The following is a 23,339-nucleotide window of genomic DNA, read 5'->3' on the forward strand; positions in this document are numbered from 1 at the left end:
ACCCAACTAATAAACATAGCATTTTACACACTTGACAGTGTAACACTTAACAGGGTATTGTTTAAGTATCTTTACTATAATTACACAGACAAAAACAATGTACAATAGCTGGATGTTTCAGGCTCACTTCATCTCATAATGTCAATGTCGTTACACTCAGCAAAATGAAGCAGCACACGTCACACAGCACAAAATGTTTCACGGTGTACAAAACTTGAAAAGAACCAAGTCAATGGAAAACAAAAATAAAATAAAAAAAAGCACATTTACAGAGATTTACATGAACTCAGTCTGCCAGAATAATCATATGAGGATACTCATACTCTGTCTTTCAAGTACTCCATTTCCTGAAACTAAATGAAAATATTGGTTTTTACCACCATGACATCCATTTACTTTGGATTAAGTAGATGATTCAGAGCTGCTCCACATAACCTTTAGGAAATTAGTGATCCTTTAAGAGCATTTTTTGTATATTAAATCAATCTGCCATATTTTGTTTGTCTTGTCTCCTAGTGTTATTTTTGTTTTAAATCTCAGACCACATAAGTATTCCAATATCTTTTAGATTACATCTACATGAGGATAATATTAGGTGACTGTTAAACCACGGCAGATGAACAAATCTGAACCGTAAAAATCCAGGTGCAGGATGTTTGGAGAAAAAAGGGGAAGCAGTGAATCTGACACTTTCACTGAATTATATTTTGAGAATATTTCGAAAGCATGTGAAACAGCACTCACATGTCCTCGTCCATCTCATGTACGGATGAAGGCACAGATTAATGAGAAGAGCACAACTGAGATTAGTTTGTATACACACAGCTCGCTAAAGGACTGCTTTTAAATGATTTAATTCAACCACTCTCAGGTGGTTGAAACACTTTTCATCATTTACATAGATTTACCGCAGCTGCATTTAGTGCCAAACATCAACGATACACAATGTGCCAGTTCCAACATTGTCTTAAAAGAAGAGGCAGAATTTAAGTTAGTAAAAATGGACTCATCATCAATGAACAAAAAGGGGGAGGGGCGCTGACAGAGCCGTTCGGGTGACCATTCTAATGCAACCTATGATGCCCCTCGCTCATAATGTGCGCTGAATGAGAACCTATTCCTGATGGGCTTTTCTGCCTCTTCAAGTCCTCCCATTACTTCTCTCTGCCTGCCCTCAGGCCGATCAGGGAGGCTGCGTGTGATTGTATGCAGGCAAATCATAGCACCAAGTTCTGAGCAGCTCCTTCGCCCCATTCAGCGAGGAGGCGCTTATGCCCGTTCTTTGCGCTTCAGTTTGGAGGACTTCTTCACGGTGCCGTTCTTGTTGAGTAGCTTCAGCACTTTGTCCTTGTGGTCGAGCACTTTCATCATGGTGTCTCTGGCCTCGGTCACCTGGTCCATTACCAGCTTACAGCGCTGCATGTTACCCTGAGGACACAAACACCTTGAAGCTATCGAAAACACACTCATTGTTAAGACAATGATAAAAGAAAGATAAAAGAACTTAAAGAATGTTTAGGATATTGGCTAACTAAACTTGCTTTTGTTTTAAATGATAAAAATTTGATAAGCAAATAACTGAGCGGAGAAATGTGAATTTTAAGGACCCTGCTGTCACAATATTACCTGTATGAGCTCGTTGATTCGGTGAAGGTCATCATCGGCTCCTGCTCTCTTCTTAGGGATCAGGCCCTCTTGGAGCGTGGAGAGGCGACTGTACACATCATGCTCCAAACTCGACTACAGATCAAGTAACAAACACAGTTCTTGGTTTTTTTGTTTGTTTGTTTTCAGTGACTATGCCTGGATAAAGCATAGTGGTTAGTCAAGAAGTTCAACATGAGTTTCTGTCCAACATGATGACAAAACAGAAATGACCGGGCTCATATGTGACTTTCTGTCCTATCAGCAACAAATAAAACTCAGCCTTTACCTTCATCACTGAAAAATGTAAGCAGACCATTAAGATAGAAAGTACTACAGAGGCTAGCACTCACCAACTGCCTCAGTTGTGCAGCACACAAGTGAATTTTCCAGCCTTGCGCTCTGCATGCCACCCCTCTTTGATTGGCCATGTCCTGTAAGGTGCCCTTCTTCTCCTCTGTGAGAAAAGCAAAGACTATTGTTAGAAGGAAGAGGCAACTGTCATTCCTTCTCATTAGCAGTATGATAATGGATTTATTTTAGCCTGTGAGTGGGGAGCTACTGACCTTTGACCCGGATGTCGCTGTACCTCTGGAAGTGGTGGTAGGCAGCTTTCCAGGGGTTCCGGTAGTGCCGCAGAAGGGTGACAGGGGGTCGAGGCCTGACTGGTACATAACGCACTCCTTCCTCATCTGAAGACAAACATGTGTTGAACGACTGACGGTCCAGGTAACACACACTAGCATTATCACTGCGACAATGGATGGCATTTTATTACATACCAACATATTCCCTTGGTGGAGACTCACGTCTCTCAGCCCTGCTGGTGATGGGCCTGCCTGGGGCCTTCTCTTCGTCTGTGCTGTTGGTCTCCACCATCTCGCTCTCCTCTGTGGAAATAACATGCTGCTGCTTGCGAGGTTTCTTCCTCGGAGAGGCCCCTGGGATCAGATCTCCTGTTGCAGGAGTGTTCAAGGTGGAAGCCTGGGTGGTGAGGGCTGGGGCTGATGACAAGTTTGTATTGGGGTCTGAGGAAAAACACACATAGTGTTTACATATGTGTTCATTTCAGTCTGATATTTTACACTGATCAGTGTCACTGATAACTGACACACTCCTCACCTGGCTGAGAGGTGTCCATGGTCTCCATCTCCTGTTTTATTTTCAAATCAGGGCAGGCGGAGCTGGCAGCACAGGCTGCAGTGCTACTGGCTGCAGGCTGAGTGGGGGAGGCCACAGCGTTGGCCATTGAAGCAGGAACAGGGGGGGTTACAGCCATCGCTGCTGGCAAGGCAGAGAGAACAGTGGAGGGTTGGGAAGGAGGTACAGGCCCCGGCGTGGCGAGCATGGTGGGGATGGCTTGGGTGAGGTGCTGGGCATTAGAGGACACAGCCTGCTGCTCTCCTCCCTGTGTGGGCAGGGCTTCAACTGTTGCCATGACGGGAGGGGCCACTGTCATGTGCACCTCAGCTTTGGGTTTCACACTGTGAGGAAATGAAAGTTTAAGGTTACAATCCACTAACTTATGGATAGGATATGAACGTGGCTGTACACAATGTAATCCATGTGACAGAGGGCCCACCCTGCAGGTCGGGGAGATCCCGCTCCTCTCACGCCACTCTCAATTCTGCCACTAGTGGCTTCACTGGGCTGGGCAGGGATCAGATTCTTACGAACACAACTGAAACACGAAGACAAGCAGGACTAGTTAGGTAAAAGGAAACGCTGAGCCACTCAATTTGAACTTCACAAGTTTCTGCCAAACTTTATTTGGAGAATCTAATCCTGAGAGTAAACCTGCTATAAAGTGATCATATGTGACCCAAACAGCCTAATTAAAAAAGCGCAATCGCAATCTAATTTAGTAAGGTCTAATTTTAGGGCTGGGCTTTGGTTTAAAAAATAGGTCATGGTTAGCGTCACCTCAGTCTGTGCCGATTCAGGAAATAAAAGATACCATAAAAATATTCTTGCATGCTTTTTACTACGCTCCATAAATTGACATCTGACCTCAAGCAAAAACTAGTCAAATAAACAGGCTAGTTCTCAGAGGGCACATACAAGTGAATTATGATCAGTACAATGAGATATACTCTGCTCTATAATACTCTCTCATCTGCCTCCATGACTGTCTCCTTGATTGCCTCTCAAATCAGCTTTGGACCATGTTGTTTCAGAGAGATCTTTTAGCATCTCACATCATGATCAAATCTCCCAAACCCACTCACTCATAAATGGCTTGTATTCAGGTGTTTGAAAGATGCTATTCAACACGTTTGTTCAGTTCAGAGAGTTTGCTAAATCCGTCCTGAGATGATAAAGAGCTTTAGGAGATGAATGTTCTTGTGTGTGGCCCAGTGTCTCATGTTCTGGTGTTACACTCACCCTTCATTAGCAGGCTTCTTGCGGAGGATGCTGGGTCTCGGTGAGGAGACCAGAGTGGGAGCTCCTCCTACTCCTCCCTGGGTGTGTGCCTGCACCATGGTAGCTACCGGCTGGGTGGTGCTGAATGTGCTGCTGATGGGGCTGGCTACGAATCCGTCAGCCAAAACAACCCCTGAATAAGAGAAAACATGCATTACAAACAGCCTACGACTTGATGAAGCACCCGTCAACACATTGTTGCGGCAGCGAGGCAACACAGATTCAGTGATTACCAGGTTTTGCTTCAGACTGTGCTTGTTGTTGCTGCTGCTGCTGCTGAGTGACAATTGGTGTCTGCTGTATTCCTTGTGTGGTGATTGGTGCAGACGTGTGCAGACCCTGCACTCCTATCGGTGTTGGCTGAATGCCCTGTGCAGCGATTGGTGCTGGCTGGATCCCTTGGGTGCTGATTTGTGCAGATGGTAGACCAATCCGATCTACTGTCATCAGCTGCATGTGGTTTAGATGGACAGTGGTTGCCACACCTACTCCAGCGGGGGTGGGCAGTGCTGAACTCGGAGCCTGAGGAGTAACTTTTTGACATTTGAGAGGGAAAATGATGTTAAAATAAGATCCTCTTTAAAATTAAGATACACATTCAACCCTCGTGTTTCACACCAGTACAAAGTTGAACATATTTTGTCATCAAGGCTCACAAGGTCAGTGACTCAAAACACACTTCATACTGGCTTTTAAGTTTTTACTGTCCCCTTTAACTTACTGGTTTTAAATTTTATTTCCTTTGTATCTATTATATATATATATTCTTTTTTTAAATTTAAATCTTAAACCTTCTTCACCATTAGTCTATTTATATTTTGTTTATTGCCTTCTATTCGGTGTACAAGTTTCACTTTGGAAACCTGGTTTTTGAAAGGTGCTATATAAATAAAGTTATTATTATTATTGTTATCATCACAACAGTTTGTCACAGTCCAAGCTTTTATGCATCAAGTCAAATTTTAAAAGCATATGTTACACTATAGACCAGTAGTGTAGTAGCAGTAGTTACCCGGATACTGGCGGATGGTCGACACAGAGCTGCTGATGGGGGTGTAGGTGTGCGGCAGGGTGTATGATGAGGAGTACGTTGGCAGGAAATACTGGAACTGCACAGGCACAGAAGGCCTTCAAAAGAAAACATGCACAACACTCATTATCGTCTGAATAAAGTATCTGTCCCACTGTGGTTCACAAATGTAACGGTTGATCACATTTTATTTTTTGTTTTGACCACCTCAGTAATGCATTTAAACAACAACACCATTTCCTAAGGATCTTGGGATAAAGACCTTATCTTATAATTATCATCTTCATTCACCAGATCTGTATATTTATACAGAAGTGATAACTACTATCAATGCCAGACTGGGGGCATTTTGGTCCAGAATGAAATAATTCAGCAACTTCTGAGTGAATTGTGGGGAAAATTTCATGTACACATTCTTGTACCCCTGATTAAGGTGGTCAAAAGTTTCAATATTTCAATACTTTTCACACTGTGTTTGAAATATAATATAATAACACAATATCATCAAGAGTACCTTAGCTGTAACAAAACAGATCTACAATCAGATTTTTAACCCGAGGCTGCCAGATACTAACATTAATACAAATGTCTTGGTATATGACCACTAACCTTTTCTGTACTGGCATTATATACCAGTTGTTGAAAAAAATCTGGTTTGTGTACCTAGGGCTTCTTCTCTTTCTGCTGTGCTGTCACGTAGGTCTCCACAAGACATTTGTTGTACAGAAGCTTAAAATTCTGTTATCATGCAAACCTCACCCCTAACATTTCAACTAGTACCATCCTCAGGTCAACATTTTAGTTTCTGAAATCGTGCTAAAACACTAAACCTCAAAATGCATGCAAGCATAGTGGGGCTCTGGGCTAATTGCTAAGTACAAACTCACATAGATGCTAGCGTGCCTGCAGACTCGTGTTTCTGGTTACTGACATATAAAACAGCTAATGACTGCACCTCCGTCACCTCGTCATTATTCTCAGGTCAATATGCGAACCTCATTTTAGATTACTACAGCTACAGGTGTTTGTGATAGGTAAAAGAAACATTGGTAGATAGCTACTATAAATATTCACAAATTCACAAAAGTGTTGTGAATGCAGATTATACTTGTATATACTTGTAACTGTTACACCAGGCACCAGATGTTATTACCCGTCCATTCACAACCAAAAACAGGTGGGGTTTTTTGCTGCTATAATCGTGTCACTGAGTTCCCATCATCATTTACTCACCTGTTGTCACTTCTTGCTTCCATGGGGTTAGGAGAAGACCGATGACTTTGGATGGGCATGAGGCTGGTTCTCTCTCCAGGGTACTCAGGCTGCACACGGGATGAAGAGTGGGCGATGGGCTGAGGCTGAGGGACCACTTTAGCTGTGAACACCGATGAATGTTTAATGATCATTTACTACAACACGACCACAACACTATTACCACTATGGTATTACCACTTCCTGCATGTGAAGAACATAACTAAGCAAAGAGCAAAATGAGCAACTTACCAACAGGGATGGTAGAGGTGGTCACTGCTGTTGCATGAGAGGAGTGGGATGCCATTGTCATGGTGACAATAGTGTTACTGGTCATCTGAGTGTGTGGCACAGTGCCTAAATATGAAGGGGATAGCATTATCAATATTCATTGAAGAATGTAGCTCTTTAATGTTTTGTTCATTTAATCAAACATTAGAAATATTCTGACTCTGGGTATTAGTATACAAAAAGTCATTACCTATTGTGGTGGTTGATGGCACAGTGTTAGTGGCAACAATTGGTGCCACAGTTGCTGCAGCTACTGGTGTCACAGGACTGAAAATCGGCTTCTGTGTGGAACAAAAAATAAGAGCAATTATATCAGTCGTTGTATAAAATAACTATTCATCATATCATTCACACCATCAAGAAGCAGTAACCTGTGTCATGGTGTGCGGAGGCTGAGGCTTTTGAGCCCCCATTGCAGGATGAGACGGCAGTGTGATTCGTGTGGCAGTGTCTCGGGATGTCTGAGGCCTCTGAATACTGACGGTGGCAGGAGGTGGGTGAATGGTCAGCGCCGGGCGCCTGAAAGAAAACACTGCTGCATCAAATCCGTTCAAGCGAGGTTGCACAATGGTCCAGAGGGAACAGATTGTGCAGAAAACATCTCAATATTACACAAAAGTAGAAGTTTTTACTTTACCTCCTTGTCATCAAATTAATTTGTGACTGATACAAAATCGTTTCTATTACTTACACATGCAGCATTTCTGCTTGGACCCTAGTAGATAAACTTAAAGACTGCGACTCACCCATGTGCCACCTCTGCAGAGTGTGTGACTGTTGGGCTAATAACTGGAGACTGAGTTCTAGTTGCCGAAATGGGAGCCACCACAGTTGGAAGCACAGCTGTAGACGTTGTTACAGCAGGGCGGGTCTGTGGACAGAGGGATAAGACACTGTTACACAGTTTCAGTTTTGCAACACAATAATCCACCTTGCTTGGGATGAAAGTACATCAGACCACCTGAATAGTCTGGTGGATGATGTGCTGCACTGTGGGCTGGCCGGGACCTGCACTTGCTCCAGTTGCTGGCCGCAGGACAGTTTTGGAACTGGACATAACCGCTGCTGCAGCAGCTCCTACAAGATGCAAAATGGACTTAGATTAAGAGAATCACTGGGGTTCAGATGAGTGGTAAATGGGCAACTGTTTCAAGGGCAAGCAAACATCATGCCTGGTATACTGTTCTTAGTACAACATACATACCTCGGGGTAAATGGGATGTGAAAGTCTGTGGAGGCACTGCAGGGGTCCCTATCTGCAGTGCAGGGGCACTGCCCCTTATTATCTGAATATTAGCTGGCATCAGGTGGTGTAAGTTGCTGGAGTGACCCTGAAACATAATGAAAGCAGCCCAGGTCTTTAGTAATCAGCAGAAAAGAGACAATACCATACAGTAACAGCCAATGTACAGTGCACTCACCTGCTGACCACTTATAGTTGCCACAGGAATAGATGGGGTTGTTGTGCTGCTCTCTATGGTGACAGTAATGTGACCAGGCACCTTTGGGGGTAAGGGGATATGAGCCTGGTTGGAAGCAGGTGCTGGGGCAATAAGACGACTTGGCATAGGTGACTTCAGGACAGCCTTAGGACAAAAATACAATTTTTTCAATTTTTATTGTTTTTTTTTTTACCCTGAACAGCCTGGACACGGCCACTATCCTAAACAGGCTGACAGAAAAAAATATTGGTGAGGCAGTTAAGCAAAATAATTCCATCAAAGCCACTTCAGCTTAAGCGCACTAAATGAATCGAGGGGGTATCCATAACACAAAAGAAGAAAAACCTATCCTGACTCAACCCAACAATTGGTCCAGCCAAGCTACAAACTTCAGAAAGGTCATCTGATATGAATCAGAAATAATTTAAAAGTTTCAGTGGACAAATCAACCTTGGTCAGAGGCAGATAATTGTTCACAAACCACAGAATGTATTATATCTTTGCCAACTATGACTAAACTGTGCTCATCTCACACTGAAAATGACCATCAATAAAAAAGCTTGTGCAAGTTATAACATTTACAGACATAATCACCTTCACCTGTCCCTCAGTGAGGACTGCAGGCTGGCCTTGTGGGAGGTGGACAGGGGGGGCAGGTACAGTCACGGGTGTGCCAGGCTGGATGGGCACGGTTTGGGGGGTACCTTGTGGCTGGCCGTGTGTCTGTACTTGTGGGTAAGGTCTGACCACCATGGTCTCCTGCTTGTCATCTCTGAACGCCAAGGTCCCCCCAGCTGCAGGAGGTGGATGATCTTGCTGGCCGTGGTCAGCATCACGACTGCTGTCTGCTTCTCCACCAGCTAAAGAAAAGTAGTTTTATGAAACATTTACTTACGGGTGTCTTTTACACTAAACGCTTAGCATTCTGTGAGTAATTTCAGTGAAAACAACAACTTACCTGGTGCATTTGACGGCTGATTGACAGACACCAGGTTTGCCACTGCAGAGATCGGAGGTGCTCCCCCGCTGGAAGCAGGCAACCCGTGTCGGGGGAATTGCTGGGAGCTCATTTCAGCTGTTTATAACCTAAAACAGGGTCAAGGTTGTACATTAATTCCAGTACCAGACACAATGAAGATTAGACATGTAACATAACAACGGTTGTAATAATGACACCATGCCAAATGAACCCTTATCAGGCGGCGCGGGGATATAAACAAGCTAATGTAGCGCTGCGGGATAAGTGGTTACCAACTGGCGAATGAGCAGGTCGACAACACTAACATTAAGCAACTGCTGTTGCTAAAAATTATTGATGTCATAAATTATTCTTGCTATGAAAATCAAAACTTCAGTAGACCTTTCATTAACGTTTACTTATATGGGCAATAACATGACAAAACTGCTCGACAACAACTGTATCTCATCCAATACCGGGCATGAGCAGGTCCAAACACGATTTATCGACTGCCTAAATCAAAACGGCTAAATGCAACATCTGCTCAATCAGATAATGGTATCTGCTTTTGAATCGGTAATCTTAAAACTAAAAAGCTACCTTGTTAGCCAGCTATCTTAGCTAACCTAGCAGCAGGCTAACGCTAGTATCGCTAACCCTGGTGTCGCCTGCTTTTATGTTAATTCTCAAACTTTCTAAAGAGTGCAACGACATAAACGTAATAAGCTAAATAAAGGAACACGTATCTACGTGTGTGCAGGAGTTACCGAATCGCGGAGTTACTAAGCAATGGTCGTTTTGTGGATTACAGTTTTTCCCATTCGTCTTTTCTTTTTTCCAACATGTAAGCCGGAAGAAAGCTCAGCGAAAAACGGAGCCCCCTGTTACATCGACCAATCAGAGAAGAGACTTTCAGATCAACGACCAATCGAAGCTCCGGAAATGTTTTGACCAAGAGCTCTGGGCCAACCTAAACCTGCAACAAGGAGGGGGGTGGATGAGGTTTCGAGGGACCCACTCTGACTGGCAATACGAAAATCATGTGGTCGACGAAGGCAGCCGAGCTAGCACTGGAGCTAATCTGCTAGCACTGTCAGCTAGTCACCACCGGCTGTGAAGACTATTGTCTTGCAATATTATACAATCGCCTTACACAAGCTATCATTGGACAGTGTTTATTTTTTAAAATGTAAACATCTATTATTTGGTCATTATTATTTAATATTTTTGGACGTACACTGCTGTAGCATGAAATATTAAAGTACCTATGCAGCATTGTTCTAAATTGGGCGATATGTTCTTAATTAAATTTAGGCCACATCGTCTTTTCCACTACTGTCGCTCGCCCTGCTTGACTGTGCTTCATTAGCAAACATCCAAAAAATAAAGAGTTTGCAGTACGTGCAACCCCAGCTAAGCGATACCAAAATAGTATGTTGATACCTTCGGCGATCTCCGTCTGTCACGTGACCATCGCTTTTGCCGGTAGTAAGCAGTCGGTGAAGAGTCTCCCGCCTTACAAACTGTACGGAGCTGGCTGATTGGCTGATGCCCGTGAACTAAAATTACACGAGTGATAGTGCAATACCTACAACGAAGCACTAGATGGCAGTAGACAATCACAGAAATGTCTTAGTACTGCACTGTAAGGCTCTATGATTTTGTTTGTTTGTGTGTGTGTGTGTGGAGGAGAGAGCTAATAAATATTTTTTTACAGAAGAGATTTTGACCCCCGGTAGAAGGAAAACACAGGTGTCAATAATCAAATTAATTAGGGATGAATTCCATTTAGTTATGTTACACATACTGGCTTACTGTCACACTAAAGGTGGACTTCACTTGAACAGAACTAAGTCATTGTTAATGTTATTAGTAACATCTGTGTTTTTCCTGCTACAACAATTCAAAACAGGGCAGCTTGCAGTTTGTTCAAACTTTGCATTACTTGTGTAAATCTAAAGGAATTGTACATGTCTCTGTTAGACAGTATAGAGAATTGTGTAGGCAGTGGTCATACAGTGTGACAGCGTGTGACTGTGTGCTTTATTAGATTGCCTGTATGGGGAATCCCTGTTTTCCTGGGTATTAGCCATAGATATGAAAATTATGCATAACTTTCAATTCTGTTGTTCAAATAACTGTATCTATGGCTATCTTGACATTTATGGGCCATAGCTATTTTGCTATGTTATATCTCTGTCACTTGCTGTCACAGAAGGACATCTGAGTGGTTCAAGAGAAATATGCTCCATGAAGCTTTTCAGAATTATTAACTGCAGGTTAAAAAGGGTAAAAGGTTAAAAGTCCCTAAGAATATGAATGAAAAAAATTAAAATGGAAAATTAACATATTGGCCATTAAAGAAAAGACATTTCATCTTTCAAGATGTTAATATCACTGACCTTTCAGTACTGAGTGAACACTATTCACTCTATCATCTGACAGTTAAGCACATCTTCATTTATATACACCTGGGCCATAAAGGCTTATATAAAACATTCCTGCATGCTGAGGCATGGCCACTAAATTCCCCAGCTGTGCTCACTCACTCATTCTCATACACCTGTTGGCATGCTGTCTTAACTCAGAGCTTGTAAAAACCTTCCTGACAAGCATTCTTTGGATATTATTGCTGACTAGTAAAGAAAATGATGTGGGTTGTTACGAAATAGGCTATTTTGAGGAATTTATCTTGTCAACAAAGAAGTAAGTAGATCAGGAAGGACAATAATTGATAATGTCAATAAGAGGTTTACAAAGGAGGGTATGAACTGCACAGAATGGGGCAGGCTGAGACTTAACAGCTGCGACATCCATTTATTAACATGGGGTCTCAGTTATTGTGTTTTTTTGTCCATCTTGTAACTCGTCTTCCTCGCCTGAATTTTTTAGCCTGTGTTGTTTTTGTATGATCTCTGCCTTTTCACGCTCTAATCCCACACTTACTCATTTGTCTACATTGTAAATTACTCATTGGCATAGCAGACTTGAAGAGACTGATTTTCACAGGTAAGTAGCCTGCACCTGGCTACAGTGTCTGAGCCGTACTGACTCAGGCGACATTGTCTTCTTTTAGCTGGGAGATTATCCTCAACAGCATATCTCTTTGCGTTGCTTCAGAAACAGAATGTTTTGACTCATGCACACAGTGAATCAGTCCTTAAAGACTGCGCAGCTCTGTTGATTCACTGGAAAGCGCTGACAGTCTGACACTGGAACTAGCCAAACAGCTATGCTGAACCTATTCCTTGTGTTTCATAAGTACACATCCAACAGGCAGAGAGCAACCCTAGCATTCAGTTGAAGTTGTGTTTCTGGCTACCTGATGGATTTATGTCTAATAATCACACTCTTTTTTTTTCCTCTGGGCCCTCTACCTCCAGAGGAAAACATCTGGCCTAGCCTAATTAGCAAGTCACTCTTTTAACACGATCCCAAAAGAAAAAGATACATTTTAATGCTATCTTTTACTTGAAACATGTACGTTGAAACGAGCAGTGTAAAGTGATGCAAAGGATGGGAGACAAGTGGTAGAGGAGGTGGAAGAACAGGTGTGGTGCTCTTGCTGCTGCTCATCCACACTCAACACCTAAAGCAAAACACCTTCATACCTTTGGCTTACCAGCTAGACAACGTTGCAATTGACATGGACCCAAAAAAAAGGCCTTCTTCTGCAAGTGGCCTGCTATCTGAGGTTTGCTTCATCCTAAAATTAGAGGACGGTGCCCTGATTTATGTGGAAAAGTTAGGGGGGTGGGGGTACATTCCATGACCGCTGTAGGCAGGAAGTTTTGGAATCTCCATGGAAATTAAGGCAAAACACAGAACCCCACAGTTATTTTTCCAAGTATTTCTCATAGACTTTTAGTGAAAAATGTGCCTCAAAAGGAGACACATCATTTCTTACCAGTTGTCCCCTCTTCTGCTGCCAGACACTTTGATTTACTCATGTTATGACACAAACAGTGCATAGCTTTTAAAGTGCAATAACACATTGTTTCTACAGTTTACTGACCATGGTAAACAGACAACTAAACTCTCCATTATCTTAAAACAATCTTACTTCACCGACATCTGTTCTTGATCCACTATGTGACTGATGCTGTGGTCAAGTGAGAACCATTCACAGTTGCTGGGAGTCAAAGTGGTGAAATCATGGTGATAAACGCACCGATCATAGTAATTTCTGCACAACTCCAGATGTGCATGGAATGCATAGACGTATGTAGGATTGATTCTTTCTTCATCTTGGCTGGATGATGACGAGTTGAGGACACTTGAGCATCCCCAGGAATGAATCCCCCCCTGTGAAGCTGTTCAAACTTGGCACGTAATCATAACCTTTCACCTACAGAAGCCCCGAACATCACTCACAGTGTGGTGAGGGCTCTTGTCTTACATGTACTGAGGCAGGATGAAATACCTGAAATGTGATCTGTCTGAGCACAAATGGGACCAAAATAATAGTAAATCACAAACTTAAAGGGGCTGCATATGCAAAGCAAAGGCAAATGGACGTTTATTATCGCAGCCTTTCTGAGCTGAGAAAAGTGGCACTCGGCTACAACAAGTAAAGGCAGCAGGAGGAAAATGTGTGGCATCTATGGAATGCCACCTCGAGCTCTCCGGGGGGAACAAGGAAGGCAGAAATGTTTACATTAAAAGTCAATGTTACAGAGGAACTTTTTCATGTAAAAGCTGAATCTACTTGTTAGAAATGTACCAAACGGATCATATGCATAGAGCATAAAGTATGAGAGCAGTACAATTAGCAAGACACGATTCAACATTCACCCTTCACTTGGAGAGATAATTCAGAGTTTACATTACAGGATGTGGGGTTTACACATCTATTTGCACTCTATTTCAACTTTGCTGCACTGGGTCACATCAGAGGCTCACATGAGAGTTGATGCCCAGTCACGGTCTGCAGAAGAGTCCCTGCTGTGAGGCTCAGCAAATTTTGCATCACGTGAAATGAGATCTACTGTTTATTATGAGACTATATGAAATTCCAAGTATTTCTCCATTTGCTTGGGATTTGATGTACAGAACTCAAAGTACAGCTTGCAGTGCAACGCGACTGACATTAGTAATGAGACAGCCATTACACAAACAATTAGACAAAGACACTGAGCTATGATGTGCGGGCACTAAATCCATCCCTCTGAAGGAAATGTTTGAATTTATAATGTTTTATGGTGTTGTCATAAATGGTGCGAAGGTTGTTGTCTCACCAATATAAAACGTTAAAGTTCTCTGCTGTCAACGGCTTTTAAGATGTAGATAAAGATAGCAGGTTCTGTGTGTGCAGCGATATGATTGTAATGTAGTAGCGTAGGTGTAGCAATCCTACATGAAGCTGCGCACAACACCCAACAGCAAGGTCTGTGGATGATCTTGACCTTATCTTGATCTCAACAAGGAAAAAGGTTGTACAGAAAGGAAATACTTACATAAAGTACAACTACTTCAAATTTGTATTGGAGCAAATGTAACGAGTTACATTTGACAAGTGGATTTTTTTGCATGTACTGCATTAAAACAATGCAACAAATCAAAACAGAAAACCCTTTATCAGACATATATTAAGAATTTTAATCTAGTGAAATGTTAAGGCATACATACAAACGTTTCCTTTACAAAAGTTCACAGCAACATCAAAATGGGTCAACCAGCTTAAGCAAGGCACCTTAACAGAACCTTTTGTATTTGACGTTGGTTATAACTTATGAGTGTTATGAGTTCATCTTTGGCACCAAAAAAACAAAACAAAGTATATAAAAGGAAAAACAAACAAACAAACTACAAAATATATTAACTTCTCTCACTTCAAACAGCCATTCATGTAAACACATTCCAAATAAAGTGAAGGGCATTAATTCAAAGTGACACACTGCATTGACCAGCAAACGCATTGTGACGGGACATATGATAAAAAGCTTGGGGAATACCAGTCTAATGTGACATTTCACAGGCTATTTGTGGCGCTTCAAACAATACTCCTGTTGAGAACGTCGCCAAGATGGAACCCGACGCATTTTGTGTCTCCCAACAAAGTAACTTCAGTACTAACAAGTCAAAACAAGAGCACGATGTAGTAGCTTTTTCACAGATACACCGATGTTGAATTTTTAACAGTATTCCCCTCTAAAGAGCAGAACAAATCTGAATTGTGGCGCATTCCAGTTAAATACAAAACAGTCTTGGAAAACAGAAGTCTACATTCAACAGTGTTCAGCGATCCTATGCTCTGCAGGGAGAAATAAATAGAAGATTACATGTTAAGGACATAGTCCACTCAGAAATGTGAGATACTTGAGCAATGGAGAAAACACGTCTGAATATAACACATTGACGGGGACAACAAATAGAGTAGCAAATGCAGGCCAATTTTAGTTGACCATTTCTATGCTCATGTTAGAACCAGCTACCATGGCACAGAAGAAATAACCAGCCCCAGAAAAGGAATCATGCGGAGAATGCCTGCCATTTTTACAAGGGCGAGGGGTCAGACTTTAGATAGCCTTTTTCTTTAACGGGAGCATTCCCTCAGCAAGGGAATGTGAGAAGATTAGCTCCAGTGTGTCAGCGGAGGGGAGCGAAATGCTGGGCAGTCGCCATGTGAGGCCCCAAACATTAACCTGGGATCTGGAAAATTAGACCCCCGTGAAACACTGTCAGTCCTCGCAGGCTTTTTTAAGAGAGAAATGAGCAGGGCATTCTGAAGGCTCTGCATTCAAAGGAAGTTTCCAAATCCTCTGCTGAGCTGTGAGCACGGCCCCGAATGTATTTTAAAGAGACGAGCAACTGCTAATTTAGGTTTGAGTGGTTCTGTTAAACAGAATAATCCTCAGACACGCCATGAAAATAGAGGATGCTTATACGGAGTCATTTCATAAATATTGGAGGATGGTAATAGACTTGCTACTGGAAATTCAAAAATAAACCAAATAGCATCCAACATGTGTTGCACACTTAATCCAGAAAAGTGAATATGTTTGAATTGTATATGTATATAATTTAAGTGATCCTTGTTCTTCTCACGTCTCAAACATAAAAGTAAGATCACAACATGAGCAGCATTTACATATATAAATACAACACATAACTAAAAAAGTAACATGCACAACACATGTATGTACACAATCAGCAGCCCAGTTCCTTTCATAATGCACAATACTGTCCAGGTACCCTGAAGACATCTGACTCATGAGGCAACTGTCAATCGTGCAGTAGAAGAAAAACCCAGCTCTCCTCTCCAGCCTGTGCCACACTGTCCACCCTGCTCGTCCATTTAAACTGACGGCAGACTTGTGGTCGGACGTCGAGGGAGGCTTTCAACACCTCAGCCAAAAGTCTCTGTCATCATTGGCTGTCTCTGTTCAGTCATATCAGCAGCAGCGAGCTCTCAAATGAGGATTTCAACCACCTCCGCGTCTGAGCTACCGATGCTCTTGAATGACTTGAGCGGTGCCTTTGGCTCTTCTGAAGTGTCTACAGTGAAGATAAAAGCGGCAGATCAGAAAAAGCGAGCACACCAGCAATGCAGACTATTTCAGATAAGATAAGATGAACTTCATTGATCCCACGGTGGGGAAATTCACTTGTCGTGGCAGCTCACAAGAACTGAACAAATAGCCTTGTTTAATTTTACCAACAAAAATTTAAGTTATCAACAGAATGTCCTTAGTCTGTCCTGATCCAGGATCTGGCTACACTTGGTCAGGAAGAATGCAGATCAAAGGACTGAGAGTAGTTTGTGTGTTGGTGAAAGGGTGTAAAATGCTTAACAAAACAATAAACCCACCAGTGGCAGCTGCTGACATTGTCTCAGATGTCTTTATCTTGCTGGTCTCCGCTGTGGGCTCAGGCTCTAGTGAAGCTGCATCACTTTGGGTGCTGCAGTCTTGGCTCGGGCCCCTGGGCACCATGAGGGGTCGGGGCTGCAGCGCAGCAGCAGCAGCACCTGTCTGGTCATCTGAGAGGCTCTTTCCTTCAAACGCAGACAAAGAGAGGAGGCTGCTTAATTACCCGCTCGCATCCACATTCACACACTCCTGAACATCTGCCCTGTGGAGTTCTTCCCGTGACTATTCTGGATCAGTCTATTCTGGAGTGAGAGATGATATGCATTCCAGTTTAAAACATGTTGTCTATTTGAGGGACACGCAAGGGTTCTCTCCTTCTGCCTGCTTTTTTTTTAGGACGTGTACATTCTGTCTGGCGACGCTGACCAGTCTGCCAGCTGTCGCTTGATAGCATGAGTCATTAAAGATTCAAAATTCATGAAGTGTGTAGGCAAAAATCTCGAACTCACCTTGACTCTTTGTGCTGCTGGACACAGTGTTGATAGAAGGGACGGATCTCGCGAGACGAAGCCCCTGTTTCTCCAGCTTGCCCTGCTCCCATCTGGAGCGCTGCTGGAGGACTTTGATCACAGCATCCTTCTCCAGGAGCTGAGCATGAAGCACACGGATCCTAAAAACACAGAATACACCATTAGATCAGAAACCCCCAAGAAGCAGGCACAAATGAGTATTTAAAGAGGATATGGAAGGATGTGTACCTGTTCTCCATCTCCTGATGTCTGTGACTCGACAGAGGCAGGTCTTCATTAAAGCTGCTGTTTGGTGAATGTCGAGGTGAATGTTTGATGATGGTTGTGTCTCTGCAAAGAAAACAGAAAACTGTGAGAACAACTTTCCTCCTTCATCTTCAACATAATTGTCATTACTGGGGTTTTTATCTTGCTATAATTCTGTATGTTTTGTCATACCTCTGTGCCGCAGCAGTGGCAGCTGCATCCATTGCAAACTGCCTCATGGTGCTCTCCTCCAGGTACTTTTGCTCCCACTTTGTGATGTCTGCCTCCAGGGCCAGAATACACTCCTCTTTCTCCCTCAACTGCTGCTGCAATGTGGAGGAGCTCAGTTCTGAAGCTGAGGGATCAGCTGCCTGGTTCTGAGACTGACATAATAGACAACACTTAACATTAAGCTTCCATGGAAATAAACACCAGTAATTTAAATTAATAGCTTGACATTTAGGGCAAGGTGTTCAGTCACTTTCTTGGAAAGAGTCCGCTGAGAAGATTAGTACCACTTCCATATCTGTATGCTAAACACTAAGGTAGGCAGCAGATGCCAATTGGCTTAGCCGAGCATAAAGACTAAAGAAAGGGGGGAAATGCTAGCTTGACTCTGCCCACAGACAAAAAAAAAATCTACAAGCACCACAAAGTGTTTCTGTATGGATTCAACAAACAAGATTTGACATGGAAATTGGTGACCTTTAGAGGTGCTGGTCAAAACAAGGCTGGTTGTCCCCCCCGTGTCCAGTCTTCAGGCTAGGCAAAGCTAAACAACACCTCTTTGGCTACATATTTAATGAACAGACCTGAAAGTGGTACCAACCTTCTCATCTAACCCTTAATAAGAAAGCAAACACATAATGACTTCTCCTCACCTGTTGGGCTCTGAGGCTTTTCAGTTCCTGTTCCAGCCGCGTGCGCAGGCGCAGCTCAAGCGTCTCCCTCTTCTCGCAGGCCGCCTGCAGCTGAGCCAGTGCGCTCTGCAGCCGCTCCACTTTCTCCACGTAGGCTCTCTTCCTCTGCAGCTCTTCCTCCTGCTGCCGGTTGCGGGCCTGCATTGAGGCCAAAGCCTGTTCAAGTAGCTCCCGTCTCCGCTGACACTCCTCCCCAGAGATGCGCAGATGCTGTATCTGCCTTTCCAGTTGTTCACGTTCCCGCTGCTGCTCCTCATCTAAGATAGATAAAGGGGAGGGGGGGCAGATGAAAAGTGGTAAGAGTCATGGTGACACAATCCTAGAAGATATGAAAGTCTTGGAGGAGGCCAGAACAATGTATTATACACTGACCATTGATAGGGTCAGTAAAACGGCTGCGTAAGCTCAGAGAGTTACATTTTGAACGGAATGTGACCCAACAAGACACATTTGCACACTGCAATCAAAGCATGTGCTCCAACATCAGACCAACTGACACCACGTGCTCTAAAATGAACGAAAGTTACAACCAGTTTTGTTGTAATCTTACAATCAACACAAAATAAATCAATTCTCGTTTATTAATTATGAGTTAGTCCATGTTTCAATGGAAACATGCAGAAAGGAAAACAAGTTTATCTGCTGTGCCACTTTAAAAAGCAGGTTGATTACACAACATGAGTGCATGCCTGAGGAGGGAATGCAGACTTCCTCTTATCCACTTACGCACACAAGCATAGCTTTGTACTGGGAAAAGCTCTGGAATGCTTCTGAGGACATGAAGTAAACAAGCAGCTCAAAATATAACTCAAGTGGTCCTTGTAAGAAAAAAAAACTCCTACACATCCCTCTATTGTAATTTAAATGTCTTTTTTTTTGCTTCTGTTGCTCCAAGATAACTGTTCACTCAGGAAACTCAGGAAAATGGACAATATTTCTGATTTTACGGCTCAAGACAATCACACGACTGTTTATAGTGAAGCTGATAACATAACTACAGCGGATTCAGAAGATTTTTGAAAACAAATCTAATCTTTACTGTCAGATATGACTGTGAAAGGTAAAAAAAAAAAAAAGTATTTGTGAGACTGAGTCTACAGCACATCCTTGTACAGAACTGAAATGGAGGAAAGAAAAATTCACAACTAGTGGTAAAGAAATGCCCAAACAAGGAGAGTGAGCTAGCCAGGGGCCATGTTGAGTTGGGCCTGTATGCCCTGGAGTCCCAGACATATTAGTTCCCCTTGAGGAGGAAGACAGCAGTGATGCAAAACTGATTGGGGTGGTGTGTGTGTGTGTGTGTGTGTGTGTGTTGGTGGGGGCATTCCTAATGCAACCTGAAATATCAAAAAAAAAAGAAGAAAAGAATCCAGGTCACATTTACTCACCGCTATGAAAAATGGGTGGTGTCTAACTAAGTGCCAAGCGTAACTTTTAACTTTAGAGATAAGCCATTTGTGTTGTGACATGCTGGGCTACAGCCTTTATAACACACCACCTCACTGAGGGAAGAAGCTAATCCCTGCTAAACTATGTCCCTCCCTGCCATTGTTAAATGCTTCATAAGACAGAGTGATTTGTCAAATCAGATGAAAAAAATAGATCCTTCTTTTCTGTCATGGACCATGCTACAAGAAGATAGTTTTTCTAATGAAAGACTTACTTTGCTCCAGCAGTTTAACAAAGACATTCTGTCTCTGGTCTGTACACTCGGCCTCCTTTGCTGCCCGTTGTTTGGTAGCCGTGTCAAGTTGTTCTGTAGAGAAAATAACAAACACAACATGACAGTCACCCATACTGGATTACATAAAAGCAGCTTTGGTCCAGCAGATGAATGGGCACACACCTCTCAGGTCTCTGTTGAAGTCGTGCATCCTCTTAATCTCAGCCTCTAGTTTGTTCCTCATTGTTTTCTCTAGAGTTTCGCGCTTGGCAGAGCCTTTCATCAGAGTCTCATAAGCTTCGGATATCCTCTGAATCTCCAACTCCAACTGGAAAGAAAATGTGAGATGATCAGTCTCTGGGATAGGTATCCCCATTCATTGTCTGGATTGTTGTTTGTGTTAATAACCTAAATCAGGCTAATTAGTCATCTCTACAAATGCTGCCCTTTCTCTTGGCAAATGCCTGTGGGCAGTGATGCCAAAGTGAGAATCCGCATTCTTGAGTGAAGAACTAGGTCCCAGGTGTCAAGGCATTTATCTCCTTTCATGGCAACATGCTAGGATATTTGAAAGACAAAGGGTGGGCGTGTTGTTGGACATTCCAGAGACTGGGATGAGGAGAAAGTTCAACATACCATGAAAACCATAAAATGATATAAACTGCTCCATAAAGTGAACCAGTCACTCGGTTCTCTTCCCTGTGCATGTTCCTTCACTGCCAGACAGTTAGTCACCCTGACATGCACTTCAGGAAACTATTGTTTTTACCACTTCCACACGCTCTATAAGGAAACAGCACCATTCATCACACCACCTTCTTCTCTCACCTTCTGCAGTCTGGCAGCCTTCGCAACGTAGACTTCCAGCTCTTTCCTTAGCCGCTCGTTCTCCCGCACCAACACGTCGGCCTGAGCTGAATTACTGCTAGAAGCTGTGGTGATGTTGTTCTGAGCCACATAGGGCTGAGGAGACACATACCTGCTGAGGGAAGACATGAGTAATTCATTACTACGCTGCTGAAAACCACAACGTCTAGGAGACAATGAATGAAATCTTTGTCTGAAAGTGTTAACTTGGCCACATTTCATCTGATACAGGAACTAAATCATTATTCCATAGTGTTCTCCACCTGTTGAGATTACCTGTGATGTTGTGAGTAGAAGGGGGGAGGAGGGTCTCTGCAGTACTGTCCGTGTTCCTGTGAGTGGCTGACCATATATCCAGGGGGTTTGGCAAAGATAGGATAGTCCGGGGGTGGCCCACGCTGGTCCACACACTGCTGGCCCTCTTGTCTGTTAGGTGCCGCAGAGTTTGTGACATTATTATTATACAGTTGTGGATAGCTGTGTGAAGAGCTCATGGCCAGGCTGTGTCTCAGTCCGTTTCTCTCCAGAGAAAGCTGCAGTAGCCTCTCGCTGAGGGAGCGAGCGTGCTCCCTCTTCAGATCCCACTGTCCCTCACTGCGACTCCCCATTATATCCATGCTGGGCCCTTTCTGCTCTGCCTGCACCTGCTGAGAGATCAGGTACTGTGAGTGGACCTTGGCTTCCTCATAAGTGGGCAGTTCCTCTTCATGGAGCTGGTACAGTTGGCACCCCTGGGTCTCAGGTTGCATGCAGTCCCCGTGGTGCTCCTGGCCTTGAGGCTCTTGCCGTTTTGACATCTGGATGTACTGGGACTCGTCCTGAGTCAGGCTCTCCAGAGAGGAACGAGGGCTGCTGCCTCCACGCAGGGCCTGCTGCTGGATGGCAAGAAGAGTGCGAGTGTCTGTCAGATTCCCGTAGCGGAGTTGCTCTTGAATGAGTCGGTGCAGGACCGTTCCAGATGAGTCTTCAGCGGTTCTCATTTCAATTAGTTGAATATTTAAAAAAAGAAACAAAGCAGCCTATAGATGGCAGTTTGGGCAGTTCACCAATCAGAAATCTGTAAGGAAAAAAATTGATCAGATTGAACATATGTGTTACAGTTAATCTGTGTGAGCCCAGTCTATTTTCAGGATTCTTGAACTCTGGCTAATACTGATAACTCTTCTCACTTCATTTACAAACTTAGAAATATTGCACAATGCCTTCTGCCCCTGAGCTGCTGCCACAGTGATGTCAGTGCAGATCCAATTTTATGACCCACACACTTGACCATAACTTTCCCAGACAGACAGACAGACAGACGTGTAATTCTCTGCAATACTGTAATAGTCTATAAACATCACAGACTTCCCACACATTCACACAGCAAATAGACCAGTGTCTACAATGATGTACAGCCCAAAATATGATCCTACAGGAAGCATGCAGAAACCCAATACGCTTAATTTAAAAACGACTTTTCTCTAAAAGCTCCCAGTGGGAAATAATGCTATAAAATGCGACAGAGCGTTGATTTAGGTTAATTTCAAATAGTGGATATATGTGAACATCGGGAAGCGGTCCGTTGATGCTCTTCATTAAATACAACACAGAAACAAACTCGTTCCATCGATACCTCAGTTCAACACCAAAACGCATGAAAAGTCCCACAGGCTGATGAAGCACACATTAACACTGCGCGGCGCGGATAATCCGTGCCAATGGGACCAATGGGAGCTATCAGGCATCCGAACGCAATCCGATAAAGAGAGAGATGAACTGGAGGAAATACAATATATAAAAAAAAAACTTACCAAATTACCGTCTCATCACACACGAAACCGTTAACGCCGGCGTAATCTCAATAGTATTCAATTCAGCACAAGTTTCTCGACTTCCTCGCCCCTGGTTTCCTCCATGAACGTGTGTGCGCGCCGACGGGTGGAAGCAGACTGAGCAGACCGAAGCTGCGAGCTTCACGAATAAATAACTGAGGGCCGATTGTTCGCTGCGGCTGGAATGACTGGAATGTAAAGGCTCCAAGTCCCCGTGGGATCAAAAGCAGAGCACGAGGGGGGGTGGGGGTGCGTGTGTGGGGGGGGTGGAGGGTGGATCCAGAGCAACAGCACCATCTCAGCTGGCCGCTTGTGTCATGTAAAAGACCTTGTTGTTGTTTTTGTTGTGTTGTTATAGTTTGAGCAATAAGAAAAGTCTCTTCTGCTCCTATAGTTTAATGACAAAAAGTGGTAAAATGATAGGGGCTGCAATAATGTTTTCATTATG

General features: G+C 43.3%; 2 protein-coding genes across 6 annotated transcripts; both read right to left on the minus strand.

Moving 5' to 3' along the window:
• Positions 1 to 55: 55 nt before the first annotated feature.
• Positions 56 to 10,589, minus strand: sap130a (Sin3A-associated protein a). 4 transcript variants are annotated; one of them, XM_046392358.1, is made up of 21 exons: positions 10,484 to 10,589; positions 9,041 to 9,168; positions 8,683 to 8,942; positions 8,062 to 8,226; positions 7,845 to 7,971; positions 7,602 to 7,717; positions 7,387 to 7,511; positions 7,012 to 7,159; positions 6,831 to 6,921; positions 6,602 to 6,706; positions 6,332 to 6,473; positions 5,081 to 5,196; positions 4,302 to 4,601; positions 4,030 to 4,201; positions 3,227 to 3,325; positions 2,767 to 3,128; positions 2,427 to 2,672; positions 2,211 to 2,336; positions 1,998 to 2,101; positions 1,627 to 1,740; positions 56 to 1,428 (listed from the first exon to the last, which is right to left on the minus strand). In XM_046392358.1, exons 2-21 carry the CDS (start codon positions 9,150 to 9,152, stop codon positions 1,270 to 1,272), a joined length of 3,189 nt encoding a protein of 1,062 aa, XP_046248314.1. In that variant the 5' UTR covers positions 9,153 to 9,168; positions 10,484 to 10,589; the 3' UTR covers positions 56 to 1,269. The 4 variants fall into 4 exon arrangements, with proteins under 4 accessions (XP_046248314.1, XP_046248312.1, XP_046248313.1 ...); XM_046392356.1 differs by having other exon boundaries at positions 8,677 to 8,942; XM_046392357.1 differs by lacking the exon at positions 10,484 to 10,589 and adding an exon at positions 9,808 to 9,961 and having other exon boundaries at positions 8,677 to 8,942.
• Positions 10,590 to 14,613: 4,024 nt separating this feature from the next.
• Positions 14,614 to 23,119, minus strand: amotl2a (angiomotin like 2a). 2 transcript variants are annotated; one of them, XM_046391487.1, is made up of 11 exons: positions 22,871 to 23,119; positions 21,354 to 22,134; positions 21,039 to 21,189; positions 20,394 to 20,538; positions 20,211 to 20,303; positions 18,509 to 18,804; positions 17,820 to 18,010; positions 17,610 to 17,711; positions 17,361 to 17,521; positions 16,851 to 17,036; positions 14,614 to 16,537 (listed from the first exon to the last, which is right to left on the minus strand). In XM_046391487.1, exons 2-11 carry the CDS (start codon positions 22,055 to 22,057, stop codon positions 16,452 to 16,454), a joined length of 2,115 nt encoding a protein of 704 aa, XP_046247443.1. In that variant the 5' UTR covers positions 22,058 to 22,134; positions 22,871 to 23,119; the 3' UTR covers positions 14,614 to 16,451. The 2 variants fall into 2 exon arrangements, with proteins under 2 accessions (XP_046247443.1, XP_046247441.1); XM_046391485.1 differs by having other exon boundaries at positions 21,039 to 21,192; positions 22,871 to 23,118.
• Positions 23,120 to 23,339: the final 220 nt, after the last annotated feature.

Source organism: Scatophagus argus, chromosome 6, assembly GCF_020382885.2.
Source record: "Scatophagus argus isolate fScaArg1 chromosome 6, fScaArg1.pri, whole genome shotgun sequence".
Classification (NCBI taxonomy): Eukaryota; Metazoa; Chordata; class Actinopteri; family Scatophagidae; genus Scatophagus; species Scatophagus argus.

Bases quoted from the DNA above. Each gene is read 5' to 3' on its own strand.
- amotl2a (XM_046391485.1), bottom strand. From the start codon at position 22,057: ATGAGAACCGCTGAAGACTCATCTGGAACGGTCCTGCACCGACTCATT. The intron at 17,522-17,609 runs GTACACATCCTT...CTGTGTTTTTAG, and splicing joins CATCAGGAGATGGAGAACAG to GATCCGTGTGCTTCATGCTC. The intron at 17,037-17,360 runs GTGAGTTCGAGA...CTGCGTTTGAAG, and splicing joins CAGCAGCACAAAGAGTCAAG to GAAAGAGCCTCTCAGATGAC.
- sap130a (XM_046392356.1), bottom strand. From the start codon at position 9,152: ATGAGCTCCCAGCAATTCCCCCGACACGGGTTGCCTGCTTCCAGCGGG. The intron at 7,718-7,844 runs GTATGTATGTTG...TGCATCTTGTAG, and splicing joins CACATCCCATTTACCCCGAG to GAGCTGCTGCAGCAGCGGTT. The intron at 2,673-2,766 runs GTGAGGAGTGTG...GTTTTTCCTCAG, and splicing joins CATGGACACCTCTCAGCCAG to ACCCCAATACAAACTTGTCA.